At 42.2% G+C, this 19,325-nt stretch overlaps 1 protein-coding gene across 1 annotated transcript in view; it reads left to right on the top strand.

The window, feature by feature from the left end:
• The window catches only part of trip11 (thyroid hormone receptor interactor 11), a 52,258-nt gene that overhangs the window by 12,533 nt on the left and 20,400 nt on the right, over positions 1-19,325 (top strand). The window contains exons 5-17 of the mRNA XM_061743542.1: positions 1,183-1,251; positions 1,333-1,498; positions 3,220-3,555; positions 3,637-3,677; positions 4,865-4,963; positions 5,579-5,770; positions 7,283-7,678; positions 8,691-9,248; positions 9,990-10,790; positions 12,348-12,814; positions 13,988-14,315; positions 17,655-17,795; positions 18,849-19,042. Of these exons, the coding sequence (XP_061599526.1) occupies positions 1,183-1,251; positions 1,333-1,498; positions 3,220-3,555; positions 3,637-3,677; positions 4,865-4,963; positions 5,579-5,770; positions 7,283-7,678; positions 8,691-9,248; positions 9,990-10,790; positions 12,348-12,814; positions 13,988-14,315; positions 17,655-17,795; positions 18,849-19,042 (3,788 nt within the window). The remainder of the gene's footprint in view (positions 1-1,182; positions 1,252-1,332; positions 1,499-3,219; positions 3,556-3,636; positions 3,678-4,864; positions 4,964-5,578; positions 5,771-7,282; positions 7,679-8,690; positions 9,249-9,989; positions 10,791-12,347; positions 12,815-13,987; positions 14,316-17,654; positions 17,796-18,848; positions 19,043-19,325) is intronic.

The raw sequence follows: 19,325 nt of genomic DNA, 5'->3' as shown, positions 1-19,325 counted from the left end.
TAAGTTCAGACAAAAACAAAAATGACAACTCTTTTATTGTGAATCAAATCAAACACCAATCAAACTCATGAATCTTTTTCTTTTCTCACTATCATCGAAATACAGAGGAACATTTTATTTCACTAATAACTAGTGGTATTTTCTTTTCTTTTCAGATTATAACTGTTATTCGATAAAAGACACCTTTTTAACGGTTTACTTAAAAATAAGTTCAGACAACCTGGACATTGCCTTATAAGTATTGTACCAATAAAATAAAAGAGGTTCACATTAAAATTCTGCACACTATATATCCAACAAATGTATATTTTTCTAAATTCTTAAATATTGGAACTAACTGCACTTTTTGCAACGTGGAACCAGAAACCAGAAGTCATTTATTCTACCACTGTGCTCCATCTTTCAATTTCTGGACTCAATTTGAACAATATATAGTGTCTAAAATTAAGATAAACATCTGAATTGACTGTAGGAGTTTGATATTTTATTTTGTCCATGAATAAAATGACATCACTTTTATTATAAACCTGTTCATTCTGTGTGGAAAATTTCACGTACACAAATGTAAATACTCCAAAACTCCATCCCACTTTAAAGGTTTCTTACTTGAGTTTAAAGAGAACATTAAATCCCTTAAACTAATTGACACCAAACAAAGTATAACTTCCAATGACATATATGAGAACTTTCTTTAAAGATGAATACCGTATTTACATTTTACTTGTTTATTTTTTCATTGACTTTTTTCATATTTTATTTATTCACTTGTTTATATGTCATTCTCCCTACTTCAGTTAATTTCACTGGAATTTTATATTTATTTTTTTGTTAAATATATTGGAGCACTTGTCTACGGAAGAGTTTTAGGGCAAGGCAGGAGAAAAAGAAAAATAATATTTTAGAGGAGGAAGACTTTTTTTTCATTATGCACTTCGAGAAAAAAGTCGAAATGTTGAGAAAAAAGGCGAAATTTCGACTTCATTCTTGAAATTGTATTTCAACATTGATATCGACATTTTTACTTTTTTCTCGAAGTTCACAATAAAAAAAAAATCTTCACCTCTCAATAATCTTCCGTACTTGTCTGATGTTCTTTGTATACAAATTCTTCTCAATAAAAAAAACATAAGTTTGGAGAAACAGCCGTTTATTTACAACATAAATGTTTCTGACCTGTTCCAGGCGTCGGCGGCCCCCGGAGCCGGCGGCGGCGACCAGGGGGAGGTGGTGAAGCTGCAGAGGAGCGTTCAGGTGACTCCAGCGGCCTCCCGTCGTATCGTCGTTCCTTTCTCTCGCTGCTCTGCAGCTCCTTTTAACTCTAAGCCTCTGCAGGAGCTGCGGGACCAGATGAGCCGCGAGGTGGACGAGCACCAGCACGAGCTGGCCGCCCTGCAGGACGCCCAGAGGCAGAAGCTGGCCGACGTGAGCCGCCGGCACCGGCAGGAGCTGGCCGAGTACGAGGAGCGGATCGAGGAGCTGGAGGAGCAGATCCACGCCGGTGAGACCCACCTCTAGTATTTACAAGTAAACCGGACTGGTTCTGGGAAGGTTTGGCCTACAAAAAGTCTGTTTGAAGCAGATATTAGGGCTGTCAAACGATACATTTTTAAAATCGCATGTTGTCCATTAGGAATGGGCGATATTTTACCGTTCACGATATACCGTCAAAAAAATTCCCCACGATAAGAATTTGTCATCTCGCGGTAAAAATGATAAATTCCCGGTGATGACGTTTTTGTGTAAATCTGATTGCCTGAAAGAAAGAAAGAAAGAAAGAAAGAAAGAAAGAAAGAAAGAAAGAAAGAAAGAAAGAAAGAAAGAAAGAAAGAAAGAAAGAAAGAAAGAAAGAAAGAAAGAAAGAAAGAAAGAAAGAAAGAAAGAAAGAAAGAAAGAAAGAAAGAAAGAAAGAAAGAAAGAAAGAAAGAAAGAAAGAAAGAAAAATTCCCGTTGATGAGGTTTTTGTGTAACAAACTAATTTAATTGATTTTTATACATTCAATTTAATTGGTGTAGTTTAGTAGCATTTAGTATCTTTTAGAGCAGTGTTTTGGCTCCAAAGACTGAATGTGGAGATAGATTTATAGTTAAAAAGGTGGAGTTGAATTGGTATTTTTTTTTAATCGTCATTTTTATCGTTATCGGGATAAATGCCAGAAATTATCGTGATATATTTTTTAGTCCATACCGCCCATCCATACTGTCCATAGTTAACTCGCGATTATTCGCACATTTATTCACACATTTTTTGCTGTTCTAAATTACCTTAAAGTATTTTTCAAATGTTTTTAATATTGTTAACAACATGAGAAAGGTCAAATATACTTGCCTTATGCCAATGTTTATTCAACTTTCCACAAAAAAAAAAGTTTTGACCTGAATGTAACATTCCTTCATAAATACAAACACAATGTAGTCCCCAACTTTACACTTGTAAAGACTAACTTAAGATTCCTTGTTTTTTTAAGCAGCTCAATGTAAAACAATGAACCAAAAACGATCATTTCTGAAAACTCCGGCCAAAGTGGAGATTTGCAAAAACTCCATCTTCACGTTTGCTTGTAAACGGAGTGAAACGTACATTTAGGCTTCAGAACGTCACATTATGAGACAGAAACGTCACCACACTGCAATAACTCAAAATCTTAACAAGAATATTTGTCTTATTTCTGGTTAAAATGTTTCATTTTTAGTCAAAAAAATCTCATTACACTTAAAACAAGGCTTTCACTGAAAAAAAGTGAAAATTTACTTGAAACAGGTGAAAATTGTCAAATAAGAAGTTATTTATCTGGTGATGACTCTTGTTTTAAGTGTAATGACATTTTTTGACTGAAAATGAGACATTTTAACTAGAAATAAGACAAATATTCCTGGTAAGATTTTGAGTTTTTGCAGTGCAGCGTCATGTGTGCGACCTGTGTTTACAATTTGTTTGGCCACCGTCAATATTTTCTTGTATTTTACCTGTTTTATATTCTAAAGTCGCACTTAAAAGTAACTCCACTTCTCTGTCACTTCAAATGACGTTTTTTTCCAGGATTCTGATTGCTAGCATGACTTTATCTTCTCGTTACACTGCCCCATAGCACCTTAACAGCGTATTTATGCGAGTTCGTGTAAACAAGGGTATTTTCCAAAACGTAGAGGGGGAAATATCCGTTTTTGTAAATACCCGGCTATGTGTAAACGTTGCCTAACTGTACCGGACTTCTCCTGCAGGCGAGGCCCCGGCCAGCTCCTCTCCGGACGCCTCCAGGGTGCCGGAGCTCCAGAGCGGCCTGCAGCAGCTGCAGCAGCTGCAGCAGGCCGCCGAGCAGCAGCGGCTCCAGCTGGCGGAGCTGACGGCGAGTCTGGAGGAGGCGCAGCAGAGCCGGGCCCAGCTGCAGCGGGAGAAGGACGAGGTCCAGCAGGAGAACGGCGAGCTGCTGCAGAACTACTCCCGCCTGCAGGCCTCGGTGGCGGAGCTGCAGAAGCGAGTGGAGGAGCAGGAGGGCAGGGCGCTGGAGAAGGCCCAGCTGGAGCAGGAGATCCAGAGGCTGAGGGGCAGCCTGGCAGGTGAGCGCCGCCTCAGGAATATCAACAACACCGGAAGAGTCATGAAGGTTCTGTATATTAACTAAACTCTCAACCCTCCAGCTGCAGAGACGGAAGTTCGGACGCTGAGAAGCCTGACTGAGGCAAGTTTCAACAATATTACCCTGCATTCACACTGAAAGCGTCAAAAATCGCCTGATGCCAGCATCGCGCTGCTTGGTGGATTCATACTGAAAGCTGAATGCACTGTTGATGCCTGCAGTGGGCGGGGCTAAAGCTGCAGAACTGGAAGGAACAAAGTGCATATAGTCTACACATATCTATATATAGCGTGCACATCTTTAGTTTCCTATTTCAACAAAGATCACACTTTGGGAAGCCTTCTTTATATTTCAGCGTTATTTCCACGTAGATAAGAGTGAGTTTGATGCTCTTTAACAAGGTCGGTCCGCGGATCAACATCAACCATCAGCGAGTCATTGGTCCCGGTGAAGCTGCAGTCTGTCTGCGGTGAACACTGACACACCGGGTCGGAGCGGATTTGGTCATGATGTTTAAACTGTGTTTTGTGATTAATAAGCACGGTTTTTAATTATTTTGCGTTGGATCAATATAGCAAATAAAATTGTTTGGGCCATCCAGCCCCTCAACCATCAGTTACGTGTTTCACATGAGCAGTTCAGGTAGAAACATTTAGTTCAGATAAAAACATTTAGTTCAGGTAGAAACATTTAGTTCAGGTAAAAATATTTAGTTCAGGTAAAAACATTTAGTTCAGGTAAAAATATTTAGTTCAGGTAAAAACATTTAGTTCAGGTAAAAACATTTAGTTCAGGTAGAAACATTTAGTTCAGGTAGAAACATTTAGTTCAGGTAAAAATATTTAGTTCAGGTAGAAACATTTAGTTCAGGTAGAAACATTTAGTTCAGGTAAAAATATTTAGTTCAGGTAAAAACATTTAGTTCAGGTAAAAACGGCAGTCAAATCAGCAAAAATGTCAGTTTGCTGGATGAAATATATTAATTCTGAGCTGATAAAATAAGTTTGTTAGTGCACAGCTCTTATATGTACGCATGTCCTTGGACGACGCCTCGGCGTCGCCGCTGCTCATTTGCATATAGTTCAGATTTTTCAACTTCAAATTGACGCTCTGCTCCCGACGCCTCTGCTGCCTCTGCTGCTCCTGCTGCCTCTCGAGGCGCGTTTTCATAGAAAATGAATGGCAGCCGGCTGCCAATGATGCCCGTAACGCTTTCAGTGTGAATGCAGGGTTACAGTACATGTAGCTCCAGTTTTCCTCCTCTGGTAACCTCTCATGTCGCCTTCCAGACGGAGCCCAGGGAGGAAGTGGAGCACGCCGACATCCTGGAGCTGAACACCATCATCGGGACGCTGAGGCGGGAAAAAGACGAGCTGGAGCAGGAAAAGGTTTGAGACGTACCGTCCGTCTGTGTGAGGTTCTTCTTCTGGGTCTTTTACAGAGGAAACACAAGAGTTCCTTAAATAGGCCTGTGTTGAAAAAATTGATTTTCAGATTATAAATCAATTCTCATATTAATTCCTAAAAAATTCATCATTACAACTTTTGACGTTGTTTTGTTTATGCCCAAAAAAGGAATTTTTTGTTGGACACAAGAATAACTTGTGCCATATTTTTGCCTTTAAATATGTTTAAAGGTATGAAAACATTCAAGTTTTCAGTTATAATTGCATAAATTTTCGATATTTCATTACTTTATATACTGTCTTGGCGTTACATTTGCTAAAAACCAAATTCTCAAAAATTAAAAACCGAAATAGACTGAAAATTGAAATAATAAAAATGGAATGTGGGAAAAATAAAAGTGATTTCATCCGTCTCTGTTTCCTCCCTGGATCAGTTTGGTAATTCTGCCCCACGATGTTTCTGAAAGCAGTTCTATCAGCATTCTGGGAGCTGATTGGTCCTTACAGCATCATTAGCTGCAATACTTGCTGTTGAATCTCAATATAATACTAGTATCCATCCATCCATGGTAACTGAGGTCTGTTTTCTGTTTGCAGCTGAATCTGCAGCAGAAACTGAAGGAGACAGAAGAACAAACCGTAGGTGATAAAAGAGAAGACGAGTCTGTGGAGGATCTGAAGGAGGAGCTGGAGAGGAGAGGAAAGGCCCTGAGAGCCACGGAGTCTGAGCGGGACACGCTGATGTCTGAGCTGGAGGAGCTGGACCAGCAGAACCAGGAGGCAACGCAGGTCTGGATGCTGCTCTCTCCATGTCTTATTCCCCAGGGCATCCTTAAGAAGTCTTAAAAAGTCTAAAAAATAAGGCCTTTAAATGTCTTAATTAGTCTTAAATCTCAATCCAAGGGTCTTAATTTTAGAAGGAATGTATCCAGTCGTCATTAAAAAGTTTATTTCATCGTTTTGAGGAGAATCTCCTGCGGAGGTTCTAAATCTGTGTTGCCAGATTGGGCAAGTTTCAGCCCAATTGGGCTGAAAAATATATATTTGGGCTGCTTTTCCGGGTTTTTACTAAATATTTAGGAGAAATTATTAACAAAAAAGTTACTATTATGGCAGAGAAAAGTAGAAACCTACACACTAAACTCACTGATATTATATTTGATTTAATCTACTCAATTTAATTGTAGTCTTTGTTTTGGAGCCTGAACTTTTTTTGGCTATTTCGTGGTGTTGTGAAGCTTGAAATGTATTATGCATTTAATAATTTAGGGTTTTAACATAGAGAATGTATGATTCGGGCTGGTTTTTCATTATTTCTGCGGGTTTTACATTACGTCTGGGCTGGAACCTGTCAGCCAGATCTGGCAACTTCGACCTCAGTGCTGGATTTTTTAGTGACTTGTCTTTTTGGTCTTAAATTTTGTTTGAAAATGGTATTTAAAAAGTCTTAAATTTACCTCGGTCAAACCTGTAGACGCCCTGGAAACTCCGTTCTGCATCAGATGTAACCTGAACTGAAAAGTAATATCTTGTTATGTTTGCGCCAGATTGTGACGTTTCTCCGTAAAATGAAGTTCAAGCCATGAAACAAAGTTCGTCCTCTTTCGGGTTTCGAGTTTTACACGTTGGGACATTTAAAATAAATCATCTGGGCTTTTAAAGGGTTAAAAATTGCTGAAATATAACGTCAGATGAACGACACATTACTGAGCGTCTTGATTTATTAAACAGAAATGCAGAAACGAGTTTGAGGAAACTAACAACACCTATTGTTACTAACTGAAGACTGTTCTACCGATGAAATAGTTTTGCCTTTTTTAAAGAGTAAAAGAGAAAAGATGTCTTTGATCAACTTGCTGATCCTTTTAAGAACGAGTTTGAAAATGTTATTAAAAAGTCTTAAATTTACCTCGGTCAAACATGTAGACACCCAGTTCATTATTTCATCCTGTCCAGACTCTGTCCTGCTTTAGTGACTTACTTACTTAGTTAGTTAATGTTTATTTCGGTCAATTCTAAGCATAAAAATCAATAAGCAAGATAATAAACATTTACAGGTTTTTCTTTGGTCAACATGGTGATTGACCACTTACTACTTACTTATTATTACTTACTTATTTCGACCGGATCCTTCACTGATCCACGGAGGCGGCTGATGGTAAACGGACTTGAACACTGAAGTAAATTGAGTTCTGGTGTCTTGTTTAGCGATAAAGTAACATCATGTGACCTTCGTGGAGTGAAACATGGGAATAATGGCATTAGTTGAATTAGTGTATAATTCATTTTTCTTGTCTGCAGCACATGATCTCCGTGAAGGAGCAGCTCTCGGGGCAGCTGAAGGAGACGGAGGCCGAGCTGAGGAGAACCGCCGCGGAGCTGGAGACGGCCCGGGACCAGAGCCGGACCCTGGAGCGGGACCTGGGCGCCCAGAGGGAGAAGACCAGCCACAGCGCCTTCACCCTCAACGACCTGCACATGGGGAAGCAGGAGCTGGAGCGGGCCCTGAAGGAGCTGAGGGAGGAGCTGGGCCGGGCCCGGGAGCAGGGCCGGGCCGCCCGGGCCGAGGCGGAGGAGAACCGGGCCTCGCTGAGCCGGACCCTGAGGGAGAAGGACACCCGCATCGAGGCCCTGAAGCTGGAGAAGGAGCAGCTGGAGGGCGAGCTGAGCCGGGCGGAGAGGACGGTGGCGGAGCAGGTGAGTTAGGGCTGGGACGATACGGGGAACTCAGATTCAATACTGTGGCGATATGTGGCCCATGATAACCATAATATCACCATACACGACATCTACGATATTAGATATATTGTAAGAAATTTCATCAACGAAATATCACCATATATGTGACTGAAAAAGAAAAAATACCGTATTTTCCGCACTATAAGGTGCACCTTCAATGAATGACGTATTTTAAAACTTTTTCCATATATGAGGTGCACCGCATTATAAGGCGCTCTAAATATCTGGTAAATACCGACTATAGTGGCTGGGGTTGAGTTACGTATCTACCTGATGGAGCTGCTACAGGAAATGCTACAAAATCCTACAGCAAATGCAAAAAAAAAACAAGAAAAGTACCGTATGTCAAACTTTATTAACAAAATATAAACCAGCTTTGCTCCGTCTCGTCAAAGTCGCCATTATGTGAGTCAGCGTCGCTGCTGTTGTCTTGAACGTCTGTGACGATTCCTGACGTTTTTAGCGCCGTTACTTCGGCGACACCAACTACATTACCCACAATCCCCCTGACTACAGTAACAGAAATTACCGTAATGATCATATATAAGGCGCACTGCCGGTTTTTGAGAAAATTAAAGGCTTTTAGGTGCGCCTTATAGTGCGGAAAATACGGTATATTAACATTAATAACTAGGTATGTCCCGATACTTTTTTGGCCGATACCGATGTTTTGAAAATGCCGTGATCGGGCCCGATCAATCGGGACAACACTACTGAAAAGTCAGTAAGCAACTTAATTTTGCATAATACCTCACTGCCGCCTAGTCTTATAAATGTAAACGCTGTACAGCTGCACAAATGGAAGTGCATGAACAATAGTGCGGTGACAACCGCGTAAATCCATTATGTGTGTTGTAATAAAATATCCATATTTGCCATCAGTTTATCGATTATTTATTGCGACAGAGAGTGCAACAATATATTGCAATATGGATTTATTTTATTTATTTTTTCCCCCCCACCACTCTAGGTGAAGCAGTACCAGCAGACCCTGGAGGAGCTGAGCCGGGCCCGCTCCATGGACGCCTCCACCCTGCAGACAGAGCACGAGTCGGCCATCCGGCTCAACCAGGACAAGGACCTGGAGATCTCGCGGCTGCGCCGGGACCTGGAGCAGCTGGCGTCGGACCAGCGCGACACCAACGAGATGCTGGCCATCACCGTGGCGGGCCAGCAGCAGCTGACCGACCTGCTGCAGGAGAAGGACGCCTTCGCCGAGACGCTGAAGCAGAACGCCGCCGACCTGCAGGCGGAGCTGGAGGCCGGGCTGGCGGCTGCCACCGGGGACGCCGAGGCCCTAAGGCGGACCCTGGAGGACAAGGACCGGCAGCTGGGCGGCATGAAGGAGGACAACAGCCACCTGAAGGAGGAGATCGACCGGCTCCGGGATCAGCAGAGCCGCCCGCCGCCCCCCGCTGAGCCCAAGACCCTGGACATCATCACGGAGCTGGAGACGGAGATCGGACAGCTGAAGGAGGAGGTTCGGACCCTGAGGAGGGACAACGAGGAGCAGCAGCAGGACCGGCAGGTACGGCTGGTTCTGGCATCCCGTTTCAGTTTCAGTCTCTGGGTCAAGCTATCATTTTAGTTTTTATTAGTTTTAGTCACGTTCATTCTCCTTTTAGTCGTGTCAAGTTTCAGTCGACTAAAGGTCTGAGCATTTTGGTCTTATTTTAGTCAGAATTGCCCAGGACCATTTTAGTCGACAAAAACTGATGACATTTTAGTCTTGTTTTTATCCATCTACGATATTGCACTAGATATTTAATTATCGTCACATGACCTGTATTTTCGTCTCGTCTTCCTCAGGTGATAAAGGTTCATTGACGACGATATTTAGTCGTAATTTTCGTTGACGAAAGCAACTTTGGATGGATGGATGGATGGATGGATGGATGGATGGATGTAGTGTTGTTTCTATCAGTCTTTTTCAATTCTAGTTTTAGTCTAGTCTTTGGGTCAAGCTATCATTTCAGTTTTTATTAGTTTTAGTCACGTTCATTCTTCTTTTAGTCGTGTCAAGTTTGAGTCGACTAAAAATCTGAGCTTTTTAGTCTTATTTTTGTCAGAATTGTCCATTTTTGTCTAGTTTTAGTCAACGAAAACTGATGACATTTTAGTCTAGTTTTTATTCCTCTGCGATATTGCATTATATATTTAATTGTCGTTATCGTCACATTTTCGTTGCGTCTTGTTTTTAGGTGATAAAGGTTCGTTGACGACGATATTTAGTCATAATTTTCGTTGACGACAGCATCTTTACTTGCAGGCCCGGCAGGGCGAGCTGGAGCAGACCCAGCAGCTGATCCAGGCCCGGGACCAGGAGATCTCCCGCCTGCAGCAGCTGGACCGGGACCGGGACCGGGCCGACTCGCCCGACGTCATCCTGCAGGAGGACAAGACGCGCTCCCTGAACCGGGACGACGGCGGCGAGAAGCAGGACCTGTCCAAGGTGGAGCTGCAGCGGCTGGTGCTCGGCCTCCGGGAGAAGGAGGCGGAGCTGCTGCAGCTCAAGGAGCGGAACACGGCCCTGGCGCAGCAGCTGGATCTGCAGCTGGAGCAGCTGGCGCCGGCCCGCGGCGAGGCGGGGCGGCTGTCGCAGCTGCTGCGGCAGCGCGAGCTGGAGCTGCAGGCGCTGCAGGCGCGGGCGGCCACCGCCGGCCTGGAGAGGGAGCAGATGCTGGCCGTGCTGAACGAGAAGACGCGGGAGAACAGCCAGCTGCGCTCGGACGTGCACCGGCTGGTGGACGCCGTGGCGGGGAAGGAGGCGGCGCTGACGCGGCTGCAGCAGGAGGCGCAGCGCCTCTCCCACCGCGGCGACCCGGCCGGCAGCCAGGACATGTTCAAGGAGACCATCCAGAACCTGTCCCGCATCATCCGCGAGAAGGACATGGAGATCGACGCGCTGACGCAGAAGTGCCAGACGCTGGTGGCCGTGCTGCAGGCGTCGGGCGGCGAGGCCGGCGGCGCTGGCGGCGGCGTCATCAGCAGCAACCAGTTCGAGGAGCTGCTGCACGAGCGCAACGCGCTGAAGCAGCAGGTGAAGAAGGTGGAGGAGTGGAAGCAGCAGGTGAATAAAATGCATGACAAGCTCTCCTGGATGAAAGTCACAGAGAGGCTGACGGCATCACTCCTTGTTTTTGTTAGGAATATTAATGTGTTAAAATTCCCGAATTGTTTATATAACCAAGTGACACGTAGCTCTGACATACATACATACCACACGAGGCCACCAGAGGTCGCTATAGTTCCTAAAGCTAGAACACAATCAATGCAAAGAACATTATATATTATATATATATATATCAAGCCATGATAGAATGGAACCCTTTTCCAGGACAGATTACTGAAGAAAAAACAAAAGCAAGCTTTAAAAGACAACTGAAACAACATCAAATTGCCCTACGCCGGTAAACAATTCTGCACATGTAGACATACACATTAGGCCGTCAGGTCAACCACGTAAATGTCTTTAGAAAGAGGATCTCGCTCCCACCTCTGGTGTGTACATTCTTTTCACTTAAAAAAAAAAGAGCTATTTATGTTAAGCATAGGAGAGAAAGTTGAACTCGGATTTCTAGGAAGTATTTTCACAATCGTTATTTTAATAGCGGGACTCTTTCCAGCGGCGCCTGTGTAAAGGAGCGCTGCGGCTGCGTCACGTGATCGCGCTGGACCAATAACAGCGGCCCCTGATGTAAACAAACCTGACGTAATCCAATGTGGATGCAACCTTGTCTTCCCAAATATGTAGAAAAATACAATATAATGAGCCGAAAAGTGCACAAAAATGACTAAAAACAGTGTTATATGATGCCACAATGAAGATGAATTATAAACTAAAGTGAAATAATAAAAAGTGCCCATAATGTGTACGTTTTTATCATTGTGTGTATCTTTCTCCTTAGACATCTCTATGCAACACTATCCCATTAATGTCACGACCATGATAAGTAATATACCTAACCTCAAGTTAATATAAAACCATTATGTATAACACTTGTAAAGTATATTTATTTGGGGCTATTTCAGCATATCTTGATTGAAATTAAATTAATAACAATCATGGCCCTGTCAGTGAAATGGATTTGATCTACTTACTTAACTACACCTACAGGACACAGACACAAACAAAAATGTCATACATTCTGGATTATTTAAAAATCAACTGAAATATTGCAAAGCTTTTATTATTTTAATATTGCTGATTATGGCTTACAGTTTAAGATTAAGATTCCCAGAATATTCAAATTCTTTGAGATAGGATATTTGAGTTTTCTTAAGCTGGTAAGGTGGGTGACCTGGCGGCCTACATAGGATACTATCGCACGCACGCACACACACACACTTATAATTATGTTTATTTATTTTATATTTTATTATCATTATTACTTTTTAATCTCATTTGGTTATTGAGGTTATCTTGCATTATTACTATTACTGTTAAGGTTGTTTTATTTGACTGTTAAGTGTACTTAAGCAGGGAATATCAGTATGGATCATATTGTTTCTGTACTTGTAAATGTATATTGTTACGTCTGTTATGTGTGGACCCCAGGAAGAGTAGCTGATGTTCTGCATCAGCTAATGGGGATCCTAATAAACTAATAAACTCATAAACTCCTAGGTGATCACCACGGTGAAGAACATGCAGCAGGAGGCGGCGCAGCTGCAGGAGGAGCTGCTGCGGCTGCAGGGCCAGGTGTCGGCCGACAGCGATTGCAGCTCGCAGCTGTCAGTGGATTACGCGCGGCTGGTGCAGAGCTACGAGCTGAAGGAGCGGTGGCTGGGCGGCCTGAGCGCCGAGCTGGCGCAGCTGCAGCAGAGCATCGGCCAGCTGAGCTGCACCCGGGAGGAGCTGCTGGGCCGGCTGGACGCAGCGGCGGGGGGGACGGAGGCTCCGCCCCTTCCCGGGGGCCAGGCCCCGCCCCCACAGGCCCAGCCCGACGGAGACCCGGCCCGGCTCCGGGCCCAGCTGGCCGAGCGGGACCAGCTGATCCGGACCCTGCAGGAGAACAACCAGCGGCTCTCGGACCAGGCGGAGGAGGTGCAGCAGGTCCGGGTCCGGCTGGAGGACTTGCAGCGCTCCGTCAGGTAGGGATGAGCGGTATGGACTAAAAAATGTATCACGATAATTTCTGGCATTTATCCCGATAACGATAAAAATGACGATAAAAAAAAATACCAATTCAACTCCACCTTTGTAACTATAAATCTATCCCCACATTGAGTCTTTAGAGCCCCAAAACACTGTTCTAAAAGATACTAAATGCTACTAAACTACACCAATTAAATTGAATTAATAAAAACCAATTAAATGAGTTACACCTGTACTGAAAAACTGTAATGACTCAAATGAAACAAGTTTGAAATGTAAGAACAGATTCAACATTTATTCAAAAGGCTTAAACAGTGGGATAACAGTGCAAACAACAAAAGTACCATTGTCCTTCAAGTTTTCTTAGCTTATAAAATCACAAAGTAGAAAAAAATACAACCTGATAAATAAAGAAACAGGACAAATATATAAAAGTTCACTGAAAATAAAATCCAATCAGTGATGACCTCTTCTAATATAAATAAAATGTGCAAATTAACCTGTGGTTGGAACATGCCAAAAATTAGATACTATTGCAATTTGTTTTCGTAATAGTCAAACGTTATATCTAAATGTAACTACCATTTCCTTCTGTTGGGTAACAAAATAGTGCAAAAGAAAACATGATGAAGAACAAAAATATATAGCCATCCTTTCACTCGCTGTTTTTTTTTTTGCAGTCACCGTATGTTGCGTATGGGCAGAAATATGTGCCACTAGAAACTGAATTTGAATAATTTATATTTGAATTTGAATTGCTCAACTTGAATAATTGCATTAAAAAAATGAATCTGAATCACATAATTTGAATTTATATTGTTTAATTTGAATCATTGCATTGAAAAACTGAATCTACATTCAGTTCTCACAATTCAAATTCAGTTCTTGCAATTCAATTTCAATTGCACTGTGCCAGACATCCGGCTCTTACGGAGGAAGAGCAATCAAGTGCAGATACAAAGAACTCCTTTTCACGTAGCCTACTATAACCTCAATTTTCTTTCAACGATATAAACGACCAATGGGAGCTAGATATTTCGAAACCTATTGTGTTTTCTCCATTCTGTGTAAAAAGTGTAGATTTATATCTTGCCGTTTTGTAGAAAAATTTAAATAGAGGAACGGTTAAATAGAGTGAACAGTAAAATATTGCCCATTCCTACCATCAGGGACAAGGACCTGCTCATCAAGACCAAGGGGGACCAGCTGTTGCAGGTCAGCGAGGCGCTGCGTGGCCGCGACGGCGACAACGAGGTGCTGAAGCAGGCGGCCACCAACCTGAGGGAGCGGGCGCTGCAGCTGGAGCAGGACGGGAAGGCGCTGAAGGAGGAGAACGAGCGCGTGGCGGCGCGATCGCGCGAGAAGGAGTCGGAGTTCCGGGCGCTGCAGGAGACAAACATGCAGGTCTCGCTGCTGCTGCGGGAGAAGGAGTTCCAGCTGAGCACCGTGGGAGAGAAGGCAGCCACGCTGGAGAGGATGCTGCAGGACAAGGAGCAGGTCAGCCGCCGTCTCCGTGCCAACGGGACATGGGGGTTCAATGTCAACTCAGGGTCGTTAAATGTTTTTATTCATAGGGCTAGGCATCGATTCAAATGTCAAGATTCAATTCCGATTCTTAAGATTCAGAACAGTGTTGTTCTCGTTCACGAAAACGGAAACGAAATATGTTCGTCAACGCCCATTTTTCCCCGGACGAAAACGAGACCGGACTAGAAAAAAAACACGTGTATAAACAATAACTAGGACTAAATCATTATGCAAGTTCGTTGACTAATAAAAACTAAACGAAAATATAGTTCACAAAATAAATACTCCGCTAAAATCTATGATCATTTTCGTTCATAAACAAAGACGACACGAAATATATAATTATAATGAACGTATCACTTCCTCCTGTCTCTTTTGCCATAGAGCGCCGCTGTGCGTTCGCAAATGCTCACCGGGACTGTCCGGGAGCACAGTTGTCTATCACTTTGTATTGGCATTGTGGTCAGGGCGGATATATCGAACATACCCTTCCCCCACACACTCGCACTCACACTCACACACAAACAAACACACCCCCTTTTTGAAGTTACCGCCAGCGCTGCATGCAGCCGCAGCTGTACACGATCTAAACGCGGACATTTCATTTAATGTCATTAAATAAAATCAAACGGTAACATGCTTTGCACGGGGATCGGGAGAAAGAGAAGGGAAGATGTCTGGAAACATTTTAGATACATTGACGTCGAAGATAAAACGGAATGCTTGATTTTAACGGACGGGGAGCAGTGCGGTCATACTTCAAGGTAAGGTCTAAATCAAGGTAAGCTAAGTTAACATAAAGTATGTTGCTGGTTGTTTACAACATTAAATCAACGTCGTGTTGTTGAGTGTACTGTCAGCTTAATGTTAATACAATAAAACCTACCCGAAAGTAGTCTACTAGTTAGCGTGTGTGTGTGTGTGTGTGTGTGTGTGTGTGTTGGTGTGTTTGTTTGTGTGTGTGGTGTGTGTGTGTGTGTGTGTGTGTGTGTGTGTGTGACCTTATGACATTATGAGCAAAGGCTTTGAAGTGCGACTGTTTTCATTCATTCACATGGTTTTTGTGCAGAAGTTCAAAGCCCCTCTAAGATTATTTTGTATAAATGCACACTACACACACCTGCACAAGAGGTCCATAAACACAAATAAATCCAAACATGGGGCATTTTGAATCACATGAAAGGTGCAGCCATAGAGAGAATCATAACAAACTCCGGCTTTTTGTTGAGTCGTTTACACAGCTGCGACTGCAGCCAAAGTTTATAAAACCTGGCATTTAAAGGGTTAAATCTTTAAAAAAAAAATCATGAATATTTGATATCTTAGGTCAGATATTGGTGAAAGAAATGAGCTCAATTAAAGTAGAATATAATATTAATGTAAAATATGTTTTATAGCTACCTTATGAAAAGCGCATTTTTTGCGCTAAGGGGTCAGAGTGTAACAATTATTCAGACTGCAATTACATTTTTGTTTAAAGTAGGATAGTTTTGGATTGGAATGACATTGACTACGTTTACATGCAGTCAAAATTCGGGTTTTTACTAATATTCGGGTTTTAGATCTACAGTACACTCAACAACACAACGTTGATTTAATGTTCTAAACAACCAGCAAGATATACTGATGTCTAAAATAATTGTCAAACTAAAATTAGACTAAATTGTCAGACTAAAACTAGACTAAAATGCAAATAGTTTTTGTTGACTAAAACGAAACAAATAAATTCACGGTTTCATGGACTAAGACAAAGACTAAAATGCTCGACTTTTAGTCGACAAAAATGTGACTAAATAAAAAAAGGATGAGTTCGACTAAATATGACAAAAAATAACAACGGCGATTGAAACAGGACTAAGACTGAAACAAAATTTAAAAATAGCCGACAAGAACAACACTGATTCAGAATCGATTTGATTCTGATATTGATTTGGGTTAGTGTTATTAAAACTGTTTTTTGAGCTGTTGCATGAATGACTACGTTTACATGCAGTCAAAATTCGGGTTAAGGTCAATATTCCGGTTACTGAAACATGCACAATAATCTGTTTCCATGCGTGAGCAAACAGAGTTATCCCTGTATACATGGTGATTAATCATTTGGGATATCTGGATCAAACCAGCGACGCACGGAGAACATCATGACGCAATTCCCGTCATTTCCGCTTCTTCTTCCTGCATCCAAATCCAAAACAACAATAACAGCAGCACGGCAGATAATCAACAGCCAAGTAGAAGTCGCCTTTTTCAGCGTCTTCCAGCGGAGCTTGATCTGGTCTGGCGTTCGCACAAATGCTGCTTCACACAACTTTTCGCTCACCTTTTTGTAAATCTCGCTATCTCGGTACTTTCTACAAATGCCAAAATTTTCATATCTTTCACTGATCATCATTGATCATCATTTATGAAGTGATTAGTATCCTCCTGGTCTTGCGTTTCTCCATGTTTATAAGCACTTCCTGGACTCAAAAGACCATGATTCCTTACGAAAAGAACATGTGCAGAAAACAAATTCCTGTTCCTTTTGATGGGGAAATCCCGTTTGGCGTTTACATGACCGAATATTCGGGTTTTAAAAGGAGTAACCCAGGGCTCATATTCGGATTTTTAAAGATCGGAATATGAGCAAATTCCAGTTATTCAAAGGGGTTATTGGTGTTTACATGGCCGTGCGCAACCGGGTTATTGCTAATATTCCAGTTTTAAAAGGGTTATTGACTGCATGGAAACGCAGTAAATTATATGACTGTAGTTCTGCAACATATTAATACTAGTATTATATTGAGATTCAACAGCAAGTATTGCAGCTAATGATGCTGTAAGGACCAATCAGCTCCCAGAATGCTGATAGAACTGCTTTCAGAAACATCGTGGGTCAGAATTACCAAACAGATCCAGGGAGGAAACAGAGGAGGAGGAAATCGGTTTAAATTTTTCCCATTTTTGAGAATTTGGTTTTTAGCATTTTATGCAAATGTACCCTCAAGACGGTATATAAAGCAAAGAAATATAGACAATTTATGCAATTATAACCGAAAACTTTAATGTTGTCATACTTTTTAAACATATTTAAAGGCAAAAACATGGCACCAGTTATTCTCGTGTCCAACAAAACATTCCTTTTTAGGGCATAAACACAAAAATACCAAAAGTTGTAATGAAATGATGAAAAAAAAAAATGTTTAAATCGATCTCTAGACATACAAATCGATTTTTAGGAATTAATATGAGAATCGATTTAGAATTGGAAAATCGATTTTTTTTTCAGCACAGGCCTATCTATTTATTTCTCTTCTCTGGGGGGGACAGGGGAAGTCCGGGGAGCTGAACCAGCTGCTCAACGAGCTGAAGTCCATGCAGGACAAAGCTGTGTTGTTCCAGCAGGAGAGGGATCAGGTGATGATGGCGCTGAAGCAGAAGCAGATGGAGACGACGGCGGTGCAGAGCGAGGTGAGACCTGGACCGAGCCTCCGTTTGCAGCTCCTGCCTGTTTTCAAATCAGTCCTGCAGCTTTGAGCTTCTTGAACATTTGTCAGCTACTCAAAATACCCCCCGGTCCTCTATTTGTTTATCAGCACGGCCGCGGGTCCTTAAAAAGTCTTTAATCCCATTTTCCTAAAATCAGGCCTTTTAAATTTCTTAATTTGTCTTAAATCTCATTCCAAAGGTCTTAATTTTTGAATCTTAAGTTTATCCAGTCATCATTAAAAAGCTTTCTTACAAAAGGAAAAGTTTATTTAATAGTTTTGAGGAGAAATAAACCTGTTTACCAGTTGTTAGACGCCTCAGTCAGGGTTGCCAGGTTAAGCAGGTTTCAGCCCAATTGGGCGGGTTGATAAAATCTGGGCGGCTTTTCCTGGTTTTTTTCAAACTATTTAGGAGAAATTATTAACAAAAAAGTTTCCATTATGGCAGAAAAAGTAGAAACTTACACAATAAACTCTAATATTTTATTTGCTTTAATCTCCTAAATTTAATTGTAGTCTTTGTTTGGAGCGTGAACTTTTTTTGGCTTCATTTGCTTACGACTTGAAATCTACTACGCATTTAATAATTTACATTTTTAACATAAAGAATGTTTGATTTGGGAGGTTTTTCAATATCTTGGTGGGTTTTACATCACGTTTGGGCTGGAACCTGCCAGATCTGGCAACCTCGACCTCAGCGCTGGATTTCTTAGTCATAGTCTTGAGACGAGGCAAGCAAATATGGGTAAATTTAGCAACAAATGGGTCAAATTCCAGTTTCTCTGGACATTGGGTTCAAAGTTTCTTTTCAAATTTTGTTTGAAAATTGTATTTAAAAGTCTTAAATTTAACCTGGTCAAACCTGTAGACACCCTGTTTTTTCCCTTTTATCAAAATATGTCAAACTGTTTAAAGAATCACATTTCTGTCAAAAAAGCTTGTTCACATGATCTTTGTCCTAAAAACATCAGGACATGGATCAAAAGTCCCATCCTCGTGTCATGAGGGGTGATTGTTTCTCCGTGTGCGTCTGCAGCTGCAGCACACGAAGGACAAGGAGCAGCGGCTGAACCTGGAGCTGGAGCGGCTCCGCAACCACCTGCTGGAGATCGAGGACTCGTACACGCGGGAGGCGCTGGCCGCCGAGGACCGGGAGACGGAGCTGCGCCGGCGGGTGGCCATGCTGGACGAGAGGCTGGCCACGTCCTCCAGCGCCGTGGAGAACGCCAGGTAACATCCGTCCGTCTGCTGGAAGAAACCGTCAGACGCTCTCTAACACGATCTTTCCAACCGGCTGAACAACTGGACTGAAACTGAGCTTCTAAGTTACCAAGAATAAGACTTGAGAGATGATCCAGATTTCAGTAGATTTAATTACAGTCAGAACCTACTTGAGGGCTTGATGCAGAATGACAATGAAACAAAGGAAGCAGAATGATTTTAAGGCTCAAAGGATGATTCATTCGTACAATTCAAGTAAACAAATTCATCTCTTTATTTGACCCGGTCTTTG

The sequence above is a fragment of the Cololabis saira genome, chromosome 16 (assembly GCF_033807715.1).
Source record: "Cololabis saira isolate AMF1-May2022 chromosome 16, fColSai1.1, whole genome shotgun sequence".
Lineage (NCBI taxonomy): Eukaryota > Metazoa > Chordata > Actinopteri > Beloniformes > Belonidae > Cololabis > Cololabis saira.
Note: the sequence above shows the minus strand (reverse complement) of the source record. Positions and strands in the feature narration are given on the sequence as shown.